The sequence below is a fragment of the Natator depressus genome, chromosome 5 (genome assembly GCF_965152275.1).
Source record: "Natator depressus isolate rNatDep1 chromosome 5, rNatDep2.hap1, whole genome shotgun sequence".
NCBI classification, from domain to species: domain Eukaryota; kingdom Metazoa; phylum Chordata; order Testudines; family Cheloniidae; genus Natator; species Natator depressus.
The window spans coordinates 55,032,753-55,050,034 of record NC_134238.1 but is presented as its reverse complement, the minus strand read 5'-3'; the positions used below and the strand labels follow the sequence as shown (position 1 = coordinate 55,050,034).

The 17,282-nt window shown below is 39.2% G+C and overlaps 1 protein-coding gene across 2 annotated transcripts in view; it reads right to left on the bottom strand.

Moving 5' to 3' along the window:
- Positions 1–240: 240 nt before the first annotated feature.
- The window catches only part of RASA1 (RAS p21 protein activator 1), a 125,968-nt gene continuing 108,926 nt past the window's right edge, over positions 241–17,282 (bottom strand). The window contains exons 22-25 of one of the 2 annotated variants that reach the window (XM_074952822.1): positions 14,572–14,660; positions 8,999–9,076; positions 7,330–7,464; positions 241–1,110 (exon numbers count right to left, since the gene is read on the bottom strand). In XM_074952822.1, coding sequence (XP_074808923.1) covers positions 1,027–1,110; positions 7,330–7,464; positions 8,999–9,076; positions 14,572–14,660 — 386 coding nt within the window. In that variant the 3' untranslated portion in view covers positions 241–1,026. The remainder of the gene's footprint in view (positions 1,111–7,329; positions 7,465–8,998; positions 9,077–14,571; positions 14,661–17,282) is intronic. The other variant, XM_074952824.1, reaches the window with a different exon arrangement.

Sequence of the window (17,282 nt, the reverse complement as noted above, 5' to 3'; positions counted from 1 at the left end):
GGCAAGATGAGTTTGAAATGTTCACTCTGAAGATTTGATTTGCATGTGAGTAGACAACAAAGAACAAGTTCACAAAACAAACTTCAAAAATTCAACAAATTTATCCAGTTTTCATAGATATTCTAACTACAAATTGATTTTATTTTAAAAACTGATTTTTGAAACACTTAAAATTATTTTCTAATAGTTATAGAAATCATGTCTGACTTACATTACACAACACACCAACCACGCTATACTTTATAAAATGGTTTAATGAATGCATGCATGTCTGATACAATGATCAATAAATTTATTGAGTTCAAATTATTTACTGTTGTAAACATTTTACAAAAGCATTGTGATTTATCTGGATATACAATCCTTGATGGAAGAATTATTCAAACAGACAGAATCAGTGGCACATTAAAAAATAAAGCTGACGAGACCCATTCTGCATATTCTCTTTCAACATAATTCCAGCAAGAGAAACAGCATGGTATAAAAAGTGTACAGCAAAAGATTGTTCCTACGATAATGTCAAATTCTTGAAACTGTAAATACAAATTAAAGTGGTTGAACAGTCAAAGTCATAATTGTAACCAGTCAAATTACAGTAAGAAATGTTTTCAATCCAGTTATACTTAGCTGTCAAAACAATGTGTTTCGTTCCTTGTCAGTTGACTATAAATTCTTTTCCAACAGACAGCAAAACTTTGGCAACATGTTGAAAATAACTTTTAAAGTTCCAGACACAGTCACAGCATTTTCTTTGTGGAAGGTGATCTGTACACCAAGGCTCAGAGGTTGTGAAAATTGGTTCCATGTGGAAAAAAGTGCATACATCCTGCACAGATAGCTTAAAATTTATCTGCTGGTAGAAACATTCACCAACAGAATCTCTGTTTTCTTTTTGCATAGTTCACACATCACTGGGAATGTGAAAAAAGGTGTGCTATTTTTGGCAAGAGCAAGAAGGAAGTGATATTGATGTGAGCTGCCATGTTGGGCATGCTGGATCCATGCAGAAGTCTAGGTAGAAGGCTGCTACCTGATGTTATTAGACACTGAATACTGATTTTGTTTTTGCTGAAGCAGTTCTGTAATAGCTAGAAGCTTCTTCAGGACATGCTGTAGAAATAAAGTCAGTAATAGTAATATTATGCACAAATAATTAGGAAAATATCACATCAGGAAACCAAATTTTCTTGATACGTTTTCTAATTCTCTATGTAAACTTCTTCATGAGACTTGCTTTTATACATCCGTGTGCACAGCTTTCCATTACACAGTTTAAATTAAAATGAAATAACTGATCTGACTCACTGGTCTTTAAAGCAATGTTCTGATCTGAAAAGTGACTGTAAAAATAACATTTGATGTAGAGAGAGAAATACACCAACGGTCTAAATTTAAAATGTTTAATTTTTAAAAAAAATTACAAACTTAAGCTGGGATATAAAAGTCAAGTCGAGTTCTCTCCTCAAACATCAGTGAAAAGGATTATTTACGCCAAGATGAGTTCTTAGTTACTTCACAGATAAGAACAGAATTTGGACAGGCAACTGAAACAAATCTATGGACAATGCACATAAAGGACAGAATACAGTTTACTATTTTGGGGGTTGGCTCCACAGGGCTAACAGAAGTAAAGACTGAATTTAGTTACTAAAATAACCAGATGCCACTGGAGCAGTTATGCAGAAAAGATGCAATTTTTACATATTCACTTTTCAGGACAGAATTTTAGGTTACTATGGCAGAAAGTGGCCTGTAGCACTTAACTGCCTCACACTGTGGTTCTCAAGTGCCAGGTCTTTTCCTTCCCCACCAGAAATAGGGGTTCAGAAAATTTTCCTTAAAGGAACTAAACTTCACTTCCAGGAATACAAACATATCAAAAAAGCTACGATAGCACATCCACAACCCTCAGATACTTCAGATTCTTTCCAAAAAGGTGTTTTAGTTTATTTTATGCTGCTTAAAGTAGTGTTCAAGAACAGGTGTCAAACGGACAACCCTGTCCCCTTGTCTATAGCCACACACGTACACACACACACACACGCGCCATTTTAATGAAAGCTTCCCCTATCCTGCCTTACTAGTTTGACCCTTGTCTTTTCCTTCGTCAAGACTTTCACTGATGATTATTGCAATAATTGTTAGCCAAAGCATATACATTATATACACACCCACACACCATATTAATAGCTATTATGAGCATGGCATTAATATAATGTGTGTGTCTTGGTTAGCAATATTAAATTGTACTGCTTATTCTTGCTCACTTGTGCTAAGGCATATATCCCACAATGCCCTGGGCAAGTATAGCTCAGCAATTGGCTTAGGAAAATACAAAAATGTCAAAAAATAGATGGATGATGAGCATTATGTGAAACAAAGGTACAATGAGGTACAAGGAAATAATGTAAAATGTATGGATGGTTTGTATTAAGGACCATCTTTATGCCCCTTAACATTTGGAATTTAATATTTCAAACAAAAGATGGGAAGTACAGGAAGGCACCAAAGACAACGCTGGCACAAGCTGGCTAGTTAAACTTTAAGTGACATGAACAGTGCTCTGCAACTCGCAAACAGCCATACTATAAAAGATGGCTGGTTTAAGGTAGGCATTTGGGAAGCATATCTTCTGTGTAAGGTGAACTGAACACACTACACGAATTCACTTTCTGAGAAGGACTAGTGATGTATTACTTTCTTTCCTATACCATATTCAGGGCCCTACCAAATTCACCGTCCATTGTGGTCAATTTCACAGTCATAGGATTTTAAAAATCATAAATTTTATTATTTCAGCTATTTAAATCTCAAATTTCATGGTGTTGTAATTGTAGGGGTTCTGACCCAATAAGGAGTTGTGTGGGGGGGTTGCAACACAAGGTTACTGTGTGTGCGTGGGGGGTTGCGGTACTGCTACCCTTACCTCTGCACTGCTGCTGGCAGTGGCTCGATCTTCGGAGTTGGGCAGCTAGAGAGCAGTGGCTGCTGGCTAGGAGCCCGGCTCTGAAGACAGAGCCGCCACCAGCAGCAGTGCAGAAGTAAGGATGGCCTGGTGTGGTATTGCCACCCTTACTTCTCCTCTGCTGCCTTCAGAGCTGGACCCTTGGTCAGCAGCTGCCACTCTCCGGCCACCCAGCTCTGAAGGCAGTGCAGAAGTAAGGGCCGCCCCCCTAAAATAATCTTGTGACCCCCCCCCCCCCCGCAACTCCCTTTTGGGTCAGGACCCCCAATTTGAGAAACACTGGTCTCCCCCGTGAAATCTGTATAGTACAGGGTAAAAGCACACAAAAGACCAGATTTCATGGTGGGAGATCAGATTTCACGGTCCGTGATACGTTTTCACAGCTGTGGATTTGGTAGGGCCCTAACCATACTGCTTTGTCTTTTGATGATACATTTGGCTGAGGTTTGGTCTATTGAACATTATGAACACCAAACTGCAAGTATAGTTAATTAGCTGGTGTGATGTTATCTGATTAGAGAATGACCACGCAAATCACTGTTGCTACCACTGTTATATAATTGCAATGAATCTTATTCAAAGTGTAACGCATGGCCAGAAAGGCTTAAACATCCTGCAGAATAAATGACCCAGAGCTAACCTTTAGAGATATGTTAGAAAAGTATGCAAATGATAATTAGGGCCATTCCATGTTAGATAGGCTAGAACTTCGACATGCAAACCTGTATTGTTAGCGAATTAGAGGTGATACTAATTGTATATGTTTACTTATATCTTGTTAGATGTTAGCGATGTAAACAGACAGTTCCTGTCTGTCACCATAGCTATTGCTCAGAGATCAAAAGAGAATATTAACATTTAGATAAATCTTGGGCGAAATAATGTCATTGTCTACATGTCTCTCTAAAATTTGTGACAAACTGCCCAACGTATAAATTGCCTTATGTTAATCCGTGTCGCTAATTATCGGTGATGCTTAGGAAATAGGTCTACTTCAAAGTCTCCATGATTGCCTATTGTTCGCCTAAGGACTCCGAGCTGTCGAGAGAAGGCCTGAAACGGTATAAAAACCCCTTGGGTCCTGATCCTTTTATCTCAGATCTGCTTGATGCTTCATGCAGGGGAAGCTTAAGTCATAAGACTGAGATCTCCAGTCATAGAATCATAGAATATTAGGGTTGGAAGAGACCTCAGGAGGTCATCTAGTTCAATCCCCTGCTCAGAGCAGGACAAACACCAACTAAATCATCCCAGCCAAGGCTTTGTCAAGCCGGGCCTTAAAAACCTCTCATGATAGAGATTCCACCACCTCCTTAGGTAACCCATTCCAGTGCATCACCACCCTCCTAGTGAAATAGTGTTTCCTAATATCCAACCTAGACCTCCCCCACTGCAACTTCAGACCATCGCTTCTTGTTCTGTCAGTGAGTCCTATCTGGATCATCCTGAATATGGCCATTGGACTATAACCTATGGACTAATTCTGAAAGAACTCTTTGCAACTACAAAGCTCACCATCTCGACTATGAATCTGATCTCAGAACAGTACTCATGTCTGTATGGAAATTGATCTTTTAACCAATACTCTCTTTTTTTAATACATGTTGGCTGTAAGGGTGTATTTGGGTAAGATCTGAAGTATTCATTAACCTGAGAGGTAATGTGTCCAATCCTTTGGGATTGGTAGAACTTTCTTATATGATAAATAAGATTTTCAGTAATCCTCATCATATTTAACTTGGGTGTCTGGGTGGAGGCCTAAGGCTGGGTTGCTTTAAGGAAACTGTGTTGTTGGCTTCTGGGTAACCAGTAAGGTATTACAGAGCTGTTTTGTGCTGGTTTGGTAAATTTAAGTATTGAACTATCCACAAGCTTTGGGGATTGTCTGCCCCATTCTTTGCAGCTTTGTAACTTCAGTGTCACTCTCTGGGACCCCGGTCACAGCTGGCTATACATGTTAGTCAATATAGTGGATTGACTGACTTTTCTCATAGGCCACTGAAATTTGGTTTTAACCAGGACTGGATTTGAACTGGTGGCATGGAAGTGAAGTATTTTCCAGTTGTCTTTCACAAACAGCTTATATAGGACATGAGAAGACAGTACTTGGACTAATTAAATTATGCTTGTCTGTACACTCCACTATAGCAGCCAGCAATACTTGTTTCATACAGTGTAGTAACTAGAATTGCCTAGTGGGGGAACTCCAATAATAAAAAGACTGCTTTTTGCACTTAGTAATCCAAAGACGAATACTACTTATCATCTGTGGAAATTTGACACTGCTCAGGGCAGTGAAAGTTAAAATGAATATTATATTTAATTATATTATTATTAGGGCCGTCAAGTGATTAAAAAAATTAATCACAATTAATCGCACTATTAAACAATAATAGAATACCATTTAAATATTTTTGGATGTTTTCTACATTTTCAAAAATATTGATTTCAATTACAACACAGAATACAAAGCGTACAATGCTCACTTTATATTTATTTTTTATTACAAGTATTTGCACTGGAAAAAAACAAAAGAAATTGTATTCTTCAATTCACCTAATAAAATACTGTAGTGCAATCTCTTTATCATGAAAGTTGAACAAATGTAGAATTATGTACAAAAAACCCCTGCATTCAAAAATAAAACAATGTAAAATTTTAGAGCCTTCAAGTCCACTCAGTCCTACTTCTTGTTCAGCCAATTGCTCACACAAACGAGTTTGTTTACATTTGCAGGAGATAATGCTGCCCGCTTCTTGTTTACAATGTCACCTGAAAGTGAGAACAGGTGTTCTCGTGGCACTGTTGTAGCCGGCATCGCAAGATATTCACGTGCCAGATGCGCTAAAGATTCATATGTCCCTTCATGCTTCAACCACCATTCCATTGGACATTTGTCCATGCTGATGACGGGTTCTGCTCGATAACAATTCAAAGCAGTGTGGACTGACACATGTTCATTTTTATTATTTGAGTCAGATGCCACGAGCAGAAGGTTGATTTTCTTTTTTGGTGGTTTGAGTTCTGTAGTTTCTGCATTGGAGTGCTGCTCTTTTAAGAATTCTGAAAGCATGCTCCACACACTGCCCCTCTCAGATTTTGGAAGGCACTTCAGATTCTTAAACCTTGGGTCAAGTGCTGTAGCTATCTCTAGAAATCTCACATTGGTACTTTCTTTGTGTTTTGTGAAATTGTTCTTAAAATGAACAACATGTGCTGGGTCATCATCCGAGACTGCTATAACTTGAAATATACGGCAGAATGTGTCTAAAAATAGAGCAGGGGACATACAATTCTCCCCCAAAGAATTCAGTCACAAATTTAATTAACGCATAATTTTTTTTAATGAGTGTCATCAGCATGGAAGCATGTCCTCTGGAGTGGTGGCCGAAGCATGAAGGTGCATTTCTGGCACATAAATACCTACAGAAGTGCCATGCAAATGCTTGTTCTCACTTTCTGGTGACATTGTAAATAAGAAGAGGGCAGCATTATCTCCTGTAAATGTGAACAAACTTGTTTGTCTCAGCGATTGGATGAACAAGAAGTAGGACTGAGTGGACTTGTAGGCTCTGAAGTTTTACATTGTTTTTTTTTTTTTTGGAGTGCAGGTTGCACTTTCATGACAAAGAGATTGCACTACAATACTTGTATGAGGTGAACTGCAAAATACTGTTTCTTTTATCATTTTATCAGTGCAAAACATCCAAAATATTTAATAAATTTCAATTGGTATTCTATTGTTTAACAGTGTGATTAAAACTGCGATTAATCGCGATTAATTTTTTTAATTGTGATTAATTTTTTTTAATCACGTGAGTTAACTGGTATTAATTGACAGCCCTAATTATTATAATTTATATTATATTATAAAGTTTAAGCAGAACAATTCTTGAAGGCTCAGAGAGTTTTCTTACTGGAAAAGAAAAGCTTACAACTTTTGCTTTCAAAATTAATGCAAACCAAAAAACTGAAGTGAAATAGTGGTTGAAAAGATAACATAAAACATTCACTTTTCTAAAGAGCAAAAAACATATACCATACCGGTAGCCCACAGAACCTATCAGAGAGGGAAAACTGGTTTCTGGTAAGCAGGCCTCTTCTAGGCACTTAAAAGACTTTTTGGTTTTGCTACAGAGCACTTCTAGCCATTTTGAGTGAGAAACTTATGAACAGAATAATATTTACCTTTAGAGCTACCTCATCCTCATAACATTATACTGATGAAGTAACCTGTCTGAAGCTATTTATCTTAACTGCTTAGTACAGAAGTATCAAATAAGTATTATTAAATTTGCATCAATGCTTACTGTAAAAAATGTCAACTATCTGAGATGAGGGTTTTCTGCTATAACAACTCTTACCTGCATTACGCCTCGCTCATTACTGAGTGTCCGAAGCTCATCTGAATGTGCCACACAAATCTCATGTAAGGCTGCTAGATCACGAGACAAGTCAGTTCTAGAGTGTTCTGTAGTGTCTGGAAGTTCAGGTACATTCTTTAACAAGAATTATAAAAGTGTGTTTAGAATTCATAAGTATTCATAAAATAGCAAAGGAAGTTCCATGACACTTCTCTCCACTAATCAACTGTATTGTGTAACACATTACTTTCAATACTGCAGGCAGTTACATCATTACATTCATCATATTATTCTCAGTCAGCCATGCTCTGATACCAATTATTCACTCCCACTCCACCATTATTATTATTTTGCTTTTAAAAAGGTATTTGAATGTAGTTAGAGCCTACTTCTATATTGCAACCCCTGTACTTAACTGGAATGGCCACTCCAGTGTTGCTGATCACTAATGCATCAATTTCTCTTTCAGCTGAAAGGAAAATGATCTGGTGTTGCAATCTATGCTACCTCTTTGAATTGGCTAGCAAGGGATTCTCTGGGTGGCATTTTCATCCTTTGTACCTCTTCCCCTGAAGCTAGAGATGATGAATCCATTTATTTAATTTTCTAAATTTGAAGACAGCAACAGCAAAAATGGGAAAGCAGAAATTAACGGGCATGTTAATGAATATAGTAATGGACCAGATATACAGTAATCAGATACCATTAAAATAATAATCAATGATTCAAATGTATATGTACATATTAAAATTATTTATTGAAAATCAAGAGGTTCCAAGTCTTTAGACATATAAAGTAACCTAGTATTTAAAAACAAATATTTGCCCTTAATTGTAATGTGACTTACTACACAGCAACCTGAGTATCCCTTGTAAACAGCAATTTCTATTGACTATGTATCAAAAAACTAGTAAGAAGTATCTTCCAAAGTTACTTATTTAGGTTCTGATTCATGACAGCATCCCTATTCAGCAAAGCAGTTAGGCACATTTTTTATGGTTTCCTGAATCAATCCTCTAAAACTGAGATTCCTGAAAAGTAACGTCTTATATGCACTGCTACTCCTGTTCTAGCATTTGCATTGTATTAAGTTACACGGTTTGATTTAAAGTGATTGGTAAATCTCAATTCTCTTTAAACCTTGAAATTTAGAATAATGCATAGATTGTCTTAAGTAGGCAGGTTAAGACAAGCATTCAGCTTTTTAACATTCAACTTTTTTTCTTCTATTAGGGTCAGACGTGCTAACCTCCACAATGGATCCACGCTGCCAGCCTACCGGCAAGAGTATTTATTTTTTAATATATGGTTTTGCAAGATGTTGTTTTTGGTAAATCTTTGCAATATTGTAAAGAAAAAAGATCTGCCTGCTTCAATTCATGTCTGCAGTGGTGTTCTATTGTGGGTCAGATATCTGTACAGCATACGTTGGCATGGCACACTAAGCTAAGATCAGTGATCTACATGGTCTCTGAATATTGAGACCTTAAAGATAAGTTTTAAGTTAACAATATACCCTTTAACCAGGGCGTTTGAGACAATACTCAGAAGTTGCTGGATTTCAGAGGTATTTAACGAGAACCTTTAAGATTTGTTACTACATTATTCTTTGATAGGTATAAATCTATACAACTTCTCGCACAGATTGTAAAATTTATAACACTCTTACCCCAAGTTCATCTAAAAACATGATCATGCGATGTTTGTTACTCTTGATAAATGGATTTACTCCCTCCATGTAGGGCTCCTAAAATTTAAAAAGTATCATTAGAATAAATAGATAGCAATTTAATCATACATACCTACTTACAATAAATAGTCAATAGTTTGTGGAGCCTATGACTTTGCACATAATTTCAGAATGGGTTGGGTTCACTTTCTATTTATGCCTTAAATTCTCTAGTTGCTACTCCAGTCTGAACAACATTAAATAACTTTAATTTGCTATTGCAGTCTTTGTACTCCAGATGTATTCATATAGAGTTTGCCTGTAGGCATATGCTGGCTGTGCTATATGTTTGGAATTATTCAGTTTTGAAACATATTCCAGGCAATACCCACAATACACAACAGCAATAAGAAATGTTTCATATCTGGGGACTAAATATCTTGTTTTTTTCCTTTTAATAATGGTTAAATTTCAAAGTACTTTCTTGTGTTAAAACAAGGGTGTATTAAAAAGGTCAAAACAGCTTGATATCATTCTTCAACGTGTTACGGTCCACAGATCCATTACAATGGTATTTCAGACCGTTTGCAGTTTGGGAACTGAATCAGAACTGTCAGTTGCTCGCAACAGAAGACTGTCCCATTCCTTGAATCATAGAATATCAGGGTTTGAAGGGACCTCAGGAGGTCATCTAGTCCAACTCCCTGCTCAAAGCAGGACCAATCCCCAATTTTTGCCCCAGATCCCTAAATGGCCCCTTCACCCTGGGTTTAGCAGGCCAATGCTCAAACCACTGAGCTATCCCTCCCCACAAGATTCCTCCATTGTTTTTGGCGCCCCCAGGAACTCAGCCAGACCTCTCTGCTGCAGAGCTTTCCTGAGAGAAATTCCAAACTTTATTGTAAAGTGACTAATGATTAGCTCAATAATATGTCTAATTCTCAGCTGTTGCATTTGCCTTTGGAGAGACTGTCCCCCCAGTGGCATTTGCAGTGGCTGGTGCCTCTAGGGAGTGAGCTAGAGCAGGAAAGCCAAAGGCAAAAAAGAAAGTTTTGTATTTTCTGCTTCATCCCCTTCGTGAGTGTCTCACTTGGGAGCTCAGATGGCTATGTCCAATTTACTCCACCCTTCAGCCCAGTCTAGATAGGGTCACTTAGTCTCCTCCCCTGGGCAGAAAAGGAGCTAGGTATGTTAGTGAGGCTGACTCTGCTGAGCAAGATGCAGGAGCAGCCTCAGCAAGCCAGGCCTCATGCTCCCTGGAAAGATACAATAGAGGGATTGGGATTTTCAGCCACACCTAAAAGATAAGTAAACTATTCAGCTGTTGCCGCCAACTGCCACTGCAAGTTGCCCATACCCTAACAATTGGGCTATTGTTTCCAGCTGCTGCTGTGGGTCACCATGCCTTAGGTCCATGATACTTTTCCCAGCTTCTACAGCAGGTTACTATGCCTCAACTAGCTTTACTTTCTCCTCCAGCAGCTACCTGTGCAATGACAAGAGAGACAGCAACCCATATGCAGAAAAACAATCAGACAATTAGGAGCCTCTTGGCTGACCACTTTTTTCTTTCTATACCCCTGGCCTCCGTTTTATAAGGACAGAAAGTTCCTCAGTGCATACCTGTCCAAATTCAACCTGGTGTCACTATTGAAGGTGAAAGTGACTATTTTCCCTGGTAATCAGGGACTCAGTGTTTCTCAGAGGACAGGTTTTTACATGAGAGAGTCTCCTTCACAGGCAGGCATCAATCCAGCCTCTTCTTTGGGCATGAAAATAAGTGGCCTCAAAACCAAACAGAAAACAAAAACAAAAACAAAACAAACAAAAGAACCTTCATTTGATACACTAAGTTCCTCCCAAGCTTTCAGGAACAATGATAACATGGATGGACAATACTGTAAGCATGGTCCCACTCAGCGGTAAAAATTTCATAGACTAACAGCTTAAACCTCAAAAAGACAGTGGGATACCAATCTACCTCAAGTAGATATGTGGGATTCTGGTCCCTGAAGTCAGATCATAAGGCAATCAGTTCCTAGCTCTCTTCGTGATACAATGGGAACTTTATGGAAAGCTGAGGGTATTTAGCATCACTGGAAAAGTTGATTTACAATCCTGGCTCTTGCCAATGCTATAGAAATGAATACTGGTCATATAACAAGTTGAAGCAGTCCTGAAGTAAAACAAGAGACAATATCACTCCACAAGTGGTAGTCAGAGTAAGTGTACTGAGGAGAAGACAGTAGCTGCTCTCAGTTGCTAGGCCCCCAGCTGGGCTTTCAATTTGGGAGCAAAATGGCTACCTATAACTTTGGTCAAAATGAGGTCACTAGACATTGTTGAGAAGTGGGTACATTATGGAGTTCTGCAAGAATCACAAGACGATTTTTGTCCCATTTCCAATCTCAAGCAACCTAGGGAAATGCCACAACATTCCTATCCATCATCCATGTCAGATCAAAGCTAAGCAACTGGTTCCACATTCTATTCCTGGCCTGAGACAATAAGGAACAAACAGCAGGGCTCTTTCTGAAACATCTGAATAAGTTCCCACAGGAGGTTTATTGTCACTTCCCTTTTTAGTATCCCACATAAAATTCTTCCATTTTATATAGGGATGGCAGCTTCCCTCTCCCACTCCAGAATCAGTGTCTCTTGCAGGATCATAGTTGTATTAATAGTGGCTTAAAGGAAAAAGAAAATTCACTTTCATCTCATCATGGGCATTTTTTCTGATCAGGACTATGTACAGAGAGAGCTGAAAGACACTCTGATTCAATTTCTGGAGTATTTTGAATTCATGATAAAGACAGACACATGGTGCCAGGGAAATCCATCGCAGACCTAAGATGAGGATGAATTCTAGCAGGTATAAGGATAGAAGAAGAAGAAGAAGAAGAACTGAAACTGGCCATAAAGGAAAAGTCACAGAAACAAAAATTAAATTCTTATTGGAACCTGGTGTATGAGAAACGTATCCAGTAAGACCTGTTATCCCCTCCAAATCTTACCCGATCACATCTGCTGGCAGACAGCCAATTCCAATTATATTCTCCATTCCCCCTCGACTGAGTGCAGAGAATCAAATTTAGTTGAACGTTAGAGAGCCATACAAAGTGATCCTCAGATGCCAACTGGAGATAATGAAGGGGGCTCATTCAAGTCTCAATTAAGACCAGGGAATAGATACCAGAGAGAGTGCACAGCATCCATCAGCTGGAACACAATGATTCACTGAGGTCTTGGAGCACTGCTCCTTTCATGCATAACAGATTTGTTCTGACTGTGACATTCAACATGTCATAAACAAACTAGGAAGAACAGGATCACAGACCTACCCCAGAAATGAAAATAAATTTATCCTCTCCTGGGCAGAAGAAAGTTGCCTATCTCTATGTGCACTGCCCATCAAAGGGGAGATGAACCAAAGCTTACATGGCAGAAGTTGGATTGAGCAAAGTGGAACCTGTATCCAGAAGTACCCTCACTCATAAATCAATTTGGTGGGCTGGCGATTGACCTCTTTGCATCTGAAAACAGCTGTAAAGTACACTGTGCCCTCTCCACGTGTCAGGACCTTGGATGCAAGATGGTGAATGACCTCTTTTGTAAAGCTGGGCAAGGTATCTGCCATATGATTTCCAACGTTTTCTACTGCTCCACAGTATCATACCAAAGATAGGAAGGAGAAAACAGAAGTGATGTTCTTTATGACTTTCTGGTTGAAGAGGCTATGACCCTCAGATGCCAGAAGGTCCAGTGCTAGGTTAATCAGGTCTATTTCACAAGGGTCTGTAATTGCAACACCAATTATCCACCCAGCTCCAGACAGATTCAGAATGGATACCTGGATGAAGCACATATCACTCCCACTGACCTTAAAAAAAAAAAAAAGCAACAAATAGAACGTATTCTATTCTACTGGCTGATGCAAAGTCTGCAGTTTAGTTACTGTGTTAAACCAGTGAAACATGACCTTTAGTTCCTCCAGAAGGGCCTTGATGTGGGTATATGAAAGTATCCAAGCAAAAAGGTCAAGTTGCTGTATTATAATGCAATTAGCATGCTCAAGAAAAGGAAGGGGGTTTTATTGTGTGTAACAAATCCCAAAATTAAATGCTTCCTTAAGGCAACAATCCAACAAGGTCACAGAGCATGAAACCTCATTCTCATTACAGAACTGTCCAGACTGAAACTCTGCAGGAGGTATCATACTTCCTATCCATTAACATTAAACCTCCGATAGCTACTATCTCCAATCAGATGAGTTTTGAAGTCAGGAGCTTTCTTGGAGGAGATTCAGTATTGTGCTTTTAATTCAGACAAATAGTCCTCACCACTGTCATAACATTCATTTACAAAAGTAAATTCAAGAAATATTTTTCCTTCTGTCAAGCATAAAAAGCCAGTCCTTCGCAGCACTGAATCTCTGGACAGAGAAGGCATGTCTCCTGGGTTGAGATCTGCTAGGTAGCTACGTGGCCATCAATACATACATTCACCCACGTTCTACTTAATGGTCAATCCAATCTTTTAGCCAATGCCATTTATTGGAATAAGTCTTCTCCGGACCTAGTGTCCAGGAGGAGATGGACAATATATAATATAACCTATTTTGGATGTCCATATTTAAAAGATGATCCCACTTCCCAATCTTGAAGCACATTACTGTGAAAATCCCATTGTAATGGATCTGTAGACTTTAGCACAATGACATATAGGAAAATTTCTGTTCTCACCTGAAAAATTCCTTTCTTTGAGTAAGTAAAGTCCAAAGATCCAGTCTGCCCTGGAGATAATTTGGCATCCAGAGCAAACATAGAAATTACCATACGAAGATGTAGGTTTGTTTTCATTAGGGAAAATTTCTCACATTCTGTAGCAGAAGCTGTCATGCCTTTTCCTCAAACTATAGTTTACACAATCTGTAATTTAGGAAAGCAGAGCTAAATTATCCTAGCTGTGGAAATTGTCTCCAGTGAAGGGAACTTCAGCAGGCAGAGCAATCCTCTGTTGCCAGTGATTGACAAGATTGCTCCTGCCCCACAGCCAGAAGCAGGAGGAAGGACAAATGTAATAGATCTGTAGACCTTAGCACAATTAAGAAAGGAAATGCTCACAGAACAGAAACCAAAAGAACCAACCAAAAGATGAATATAAGCGGCTTACATGAAACACTCCATTACTCGTGGGACTTAAGATCGGGACATATCAAGAGGGAGATTTGCAGTTTCTCCCCCTAAATTTAGTTATGATTTGTAGTGAGCACTTCTGGCATACACTATGCAAGCAAAGCTTTTTGAAAAAATCAGCACCTCCAGAAAGAGGGAAATTGATTTGCTTCTGAAATCATCTCAATGGAAGCATTTGCTTGCTTTTGGGAACAAAGATTTTGTATATCTGAAATATTTTATAACTGGGGTTAAACTTTCATACCATGTGGACCAAACTTAAACATTAGAATACACCTCACTAAATGGATAATCATTATTTTTAGAAATTGTTTGACCTATGCTATATATGGCAAAGATTTCACATTCTTTAATTACAGTTTAACTATTCATAGTCACCTTAGCTCCAAACTCAACCAGATTTGCTAAGTTCTGCACAGACTTGGCGACCAGCGTCAGTGTTCTTGCAGCAGTGGAAGAAGGAGAATCTGAGAGAAACACATTCACAGCTGATTTCAATTGAAACTACAATTAAAATCTTGTACAGTTGGTCACGTCAAAATATTAATTTTCTATCCAGTACTCAAAGAGTGATCCTGGTATTACAACCAAAATAAACTGGTTGCAAACAGAATTGCATGGGGAGGGGGGCATTAAAGGAAATCAATGTGGCATTTTCAAACCAGACTTCCTACAGCAGTGGATAGTTTTTTCTACCTGTGGGGGGAAAATCCCACCATCCTTGGATACACTCCTCACACACTCAAATGAAAAAGTAGTGATTTCTGAAAAGGCTGCTAGAGATGGACATTTAGCCTTTGTGTGTTAAGCAAAAACCGAAAAACTTCTATAAAAATTGGAAGTTTTCTTTACAGCAGGATAGTACTTCATCATCAGATTAATGAATGTTTTTCATTTCAAGAATATACCTATAGAGAATGACGACACTGGAGCTCTTTATTTTATATCCACATGCAAGTGATCCTGCAGTGTCATGTAACTCTGGCTACTAAATTATATTTTAAATTAAAAATTACTAACCATGCCCATTTTCTTTCAATGGAAAAAGGAATACAAGCTAGACATCATATACCAACTTAAGTTTTATCTGTAAATCTGTACAGTAAACATATGCACGTTAATCAAAAGGCAAGAATTCATGTGCTGAAGGTATATCTCAAGCAGCTAGGATTTCTTTGCGTCCATCCCATTGCCAGAAATGGGACATCGTGAAAATGTTAGTACGAGGAGATGGTTATTAGCAGAGAGCCAGCTCTGTTATAATTAAAGTTGAGTATCACTTTGTTTAAATGGGACTATTCTAAAGGCTATTTTACATGACAATACTTATTCAGATTGTCATGTAATCTGTAGTACATCCTGGGGGTGCTGCAAAGCGTTAGTGGTTCAAATTTGGGGTCACCTTAGCAAGGGATTCCTGATATACTGCTCCCTAAAAAAGTATTTTAAAACAAAATTCTTGTAGCTTTCTACACACACCTGGGGCTCAAATATGGCTCTAATCATCCCACAGCTGATTTCAGTCAGTTGGCCTTTTTCTCAGCTAGTGCACAGTACTCACTGCCTCCCTTTTGAAAGGCAAAACTGAATTATTAACCTGACAGTTCGGCAGGTTAGGTTGGGATGGAAAAAATGCCAAACCAAAGAGATTGAAATGTGAATGTTCAACAAAACTAGGGTGCTATTAAAGCAAGAGACTTTCCAGGCAGCGTGCTGTCAGAGTAATGAGGTTGCTCAAGGAGACGTGCTGTAGTCTCTGAACCTGAGCTGCACCTATGCACTGAGTTAGAGCCTACATTTGGCAGTTTTCAGGAAAGTGTCTTGTGCACATTACGTACTCTCTGCCTGCATTCTGTTTTTTGAAGTTTTGCCACAAGACCAACATTTCTAGTTTTTAAATTGCTCTAAAATCCATATGCTGAGTCTCATTTTACTTCAGAAATACTGTCAAAAAATTAGCATTGGTTAAATAAGGGAAGATGAACGACACTTAGCATAACATAATTATGTTTCCAGAACAATGGAACTCAGCGTGATCAAAAGAGAGCAAGTCACTAGATCATTTGGTCACGCGTTCCCCGATATTCAGTTATCCTAACATGAACTGTTCATAACATTCATTCTTTTGTTGTTGTTGCAGAGTGAAGGGATGGGGTGGAAGGAGAGTTTAGAGTAGTGAAGGGGAATAAGGGGTGTATGTCAGAGCAGTGCACATGGAGGTTGAAGGGAGGGATAGGGAGTGGGGAGAATACAGGAAGAGGGGTTTGGGGCTGCAGGGGAAGGGGGATTGAGATAAATAGGGAGGGTGATAGGAGAGGTGAGTAAGGAGAGGGAAGTTGGGAGGGAAGTCATGTGCTGGGAGTGGTTTAGGAGTGGAAGGCAATGAGTCCTTCTCCCTGACCTCCAAATATGAACCAGGATCAGGGGGTTCCCTGACTCACTGGCAGGAACGAACACCTCTCCCTGCACCTTCTTCCTATGGGTGAGCCAGGAATGGGGACCCTTGCCAACTCACATGTTCTGTTCTAAAGTGTTCTGTAGCATTTGTAAGAGAGTGTAGAGTTCTAGTATTTGTATTGTTGGTGGGCTGAGGCATCACTCAAATAGGGCAGAATTAAATTGCATCCTGGGGGTGGCATGTATCCCAAACTTTGTATTTCCTTGCTTTTAGGGGTTAAGTTTAGTCACTCTCCACATTTTGGAAGGGAACGAGGTACCACTGGACAATTTTATGTTTCTGGGCATTTAATTATGAAACAAAATTAAAATACTATTTGAAGGCAAAACAAAAGTTTAAGTAATTTGTGATTGTTACTAGACCAGTGGTTCAGGACCCCAAAGTGAGTCGCGACTCCGTTTTAATGGGGTCACCAGGGCTGTCTTAGACTTGCTGGGGCCTGGGTCCCACCACCCAGGGCTCAAGCCCAAGCCCCACCGCCTGGGGCCAAAGCCAAAGGCCGAGGGCTTCAGCCCTCAGCAGCTGGGCTCAGGTTACAGGCCCCTTATCTGGTGCTGAAGCTCTTGGGCTTTGGCCTCCCCACCCAGAGCACTGGGGCTTGGGCTTTGGCCCCCCCACCTGGAGTGGCAGA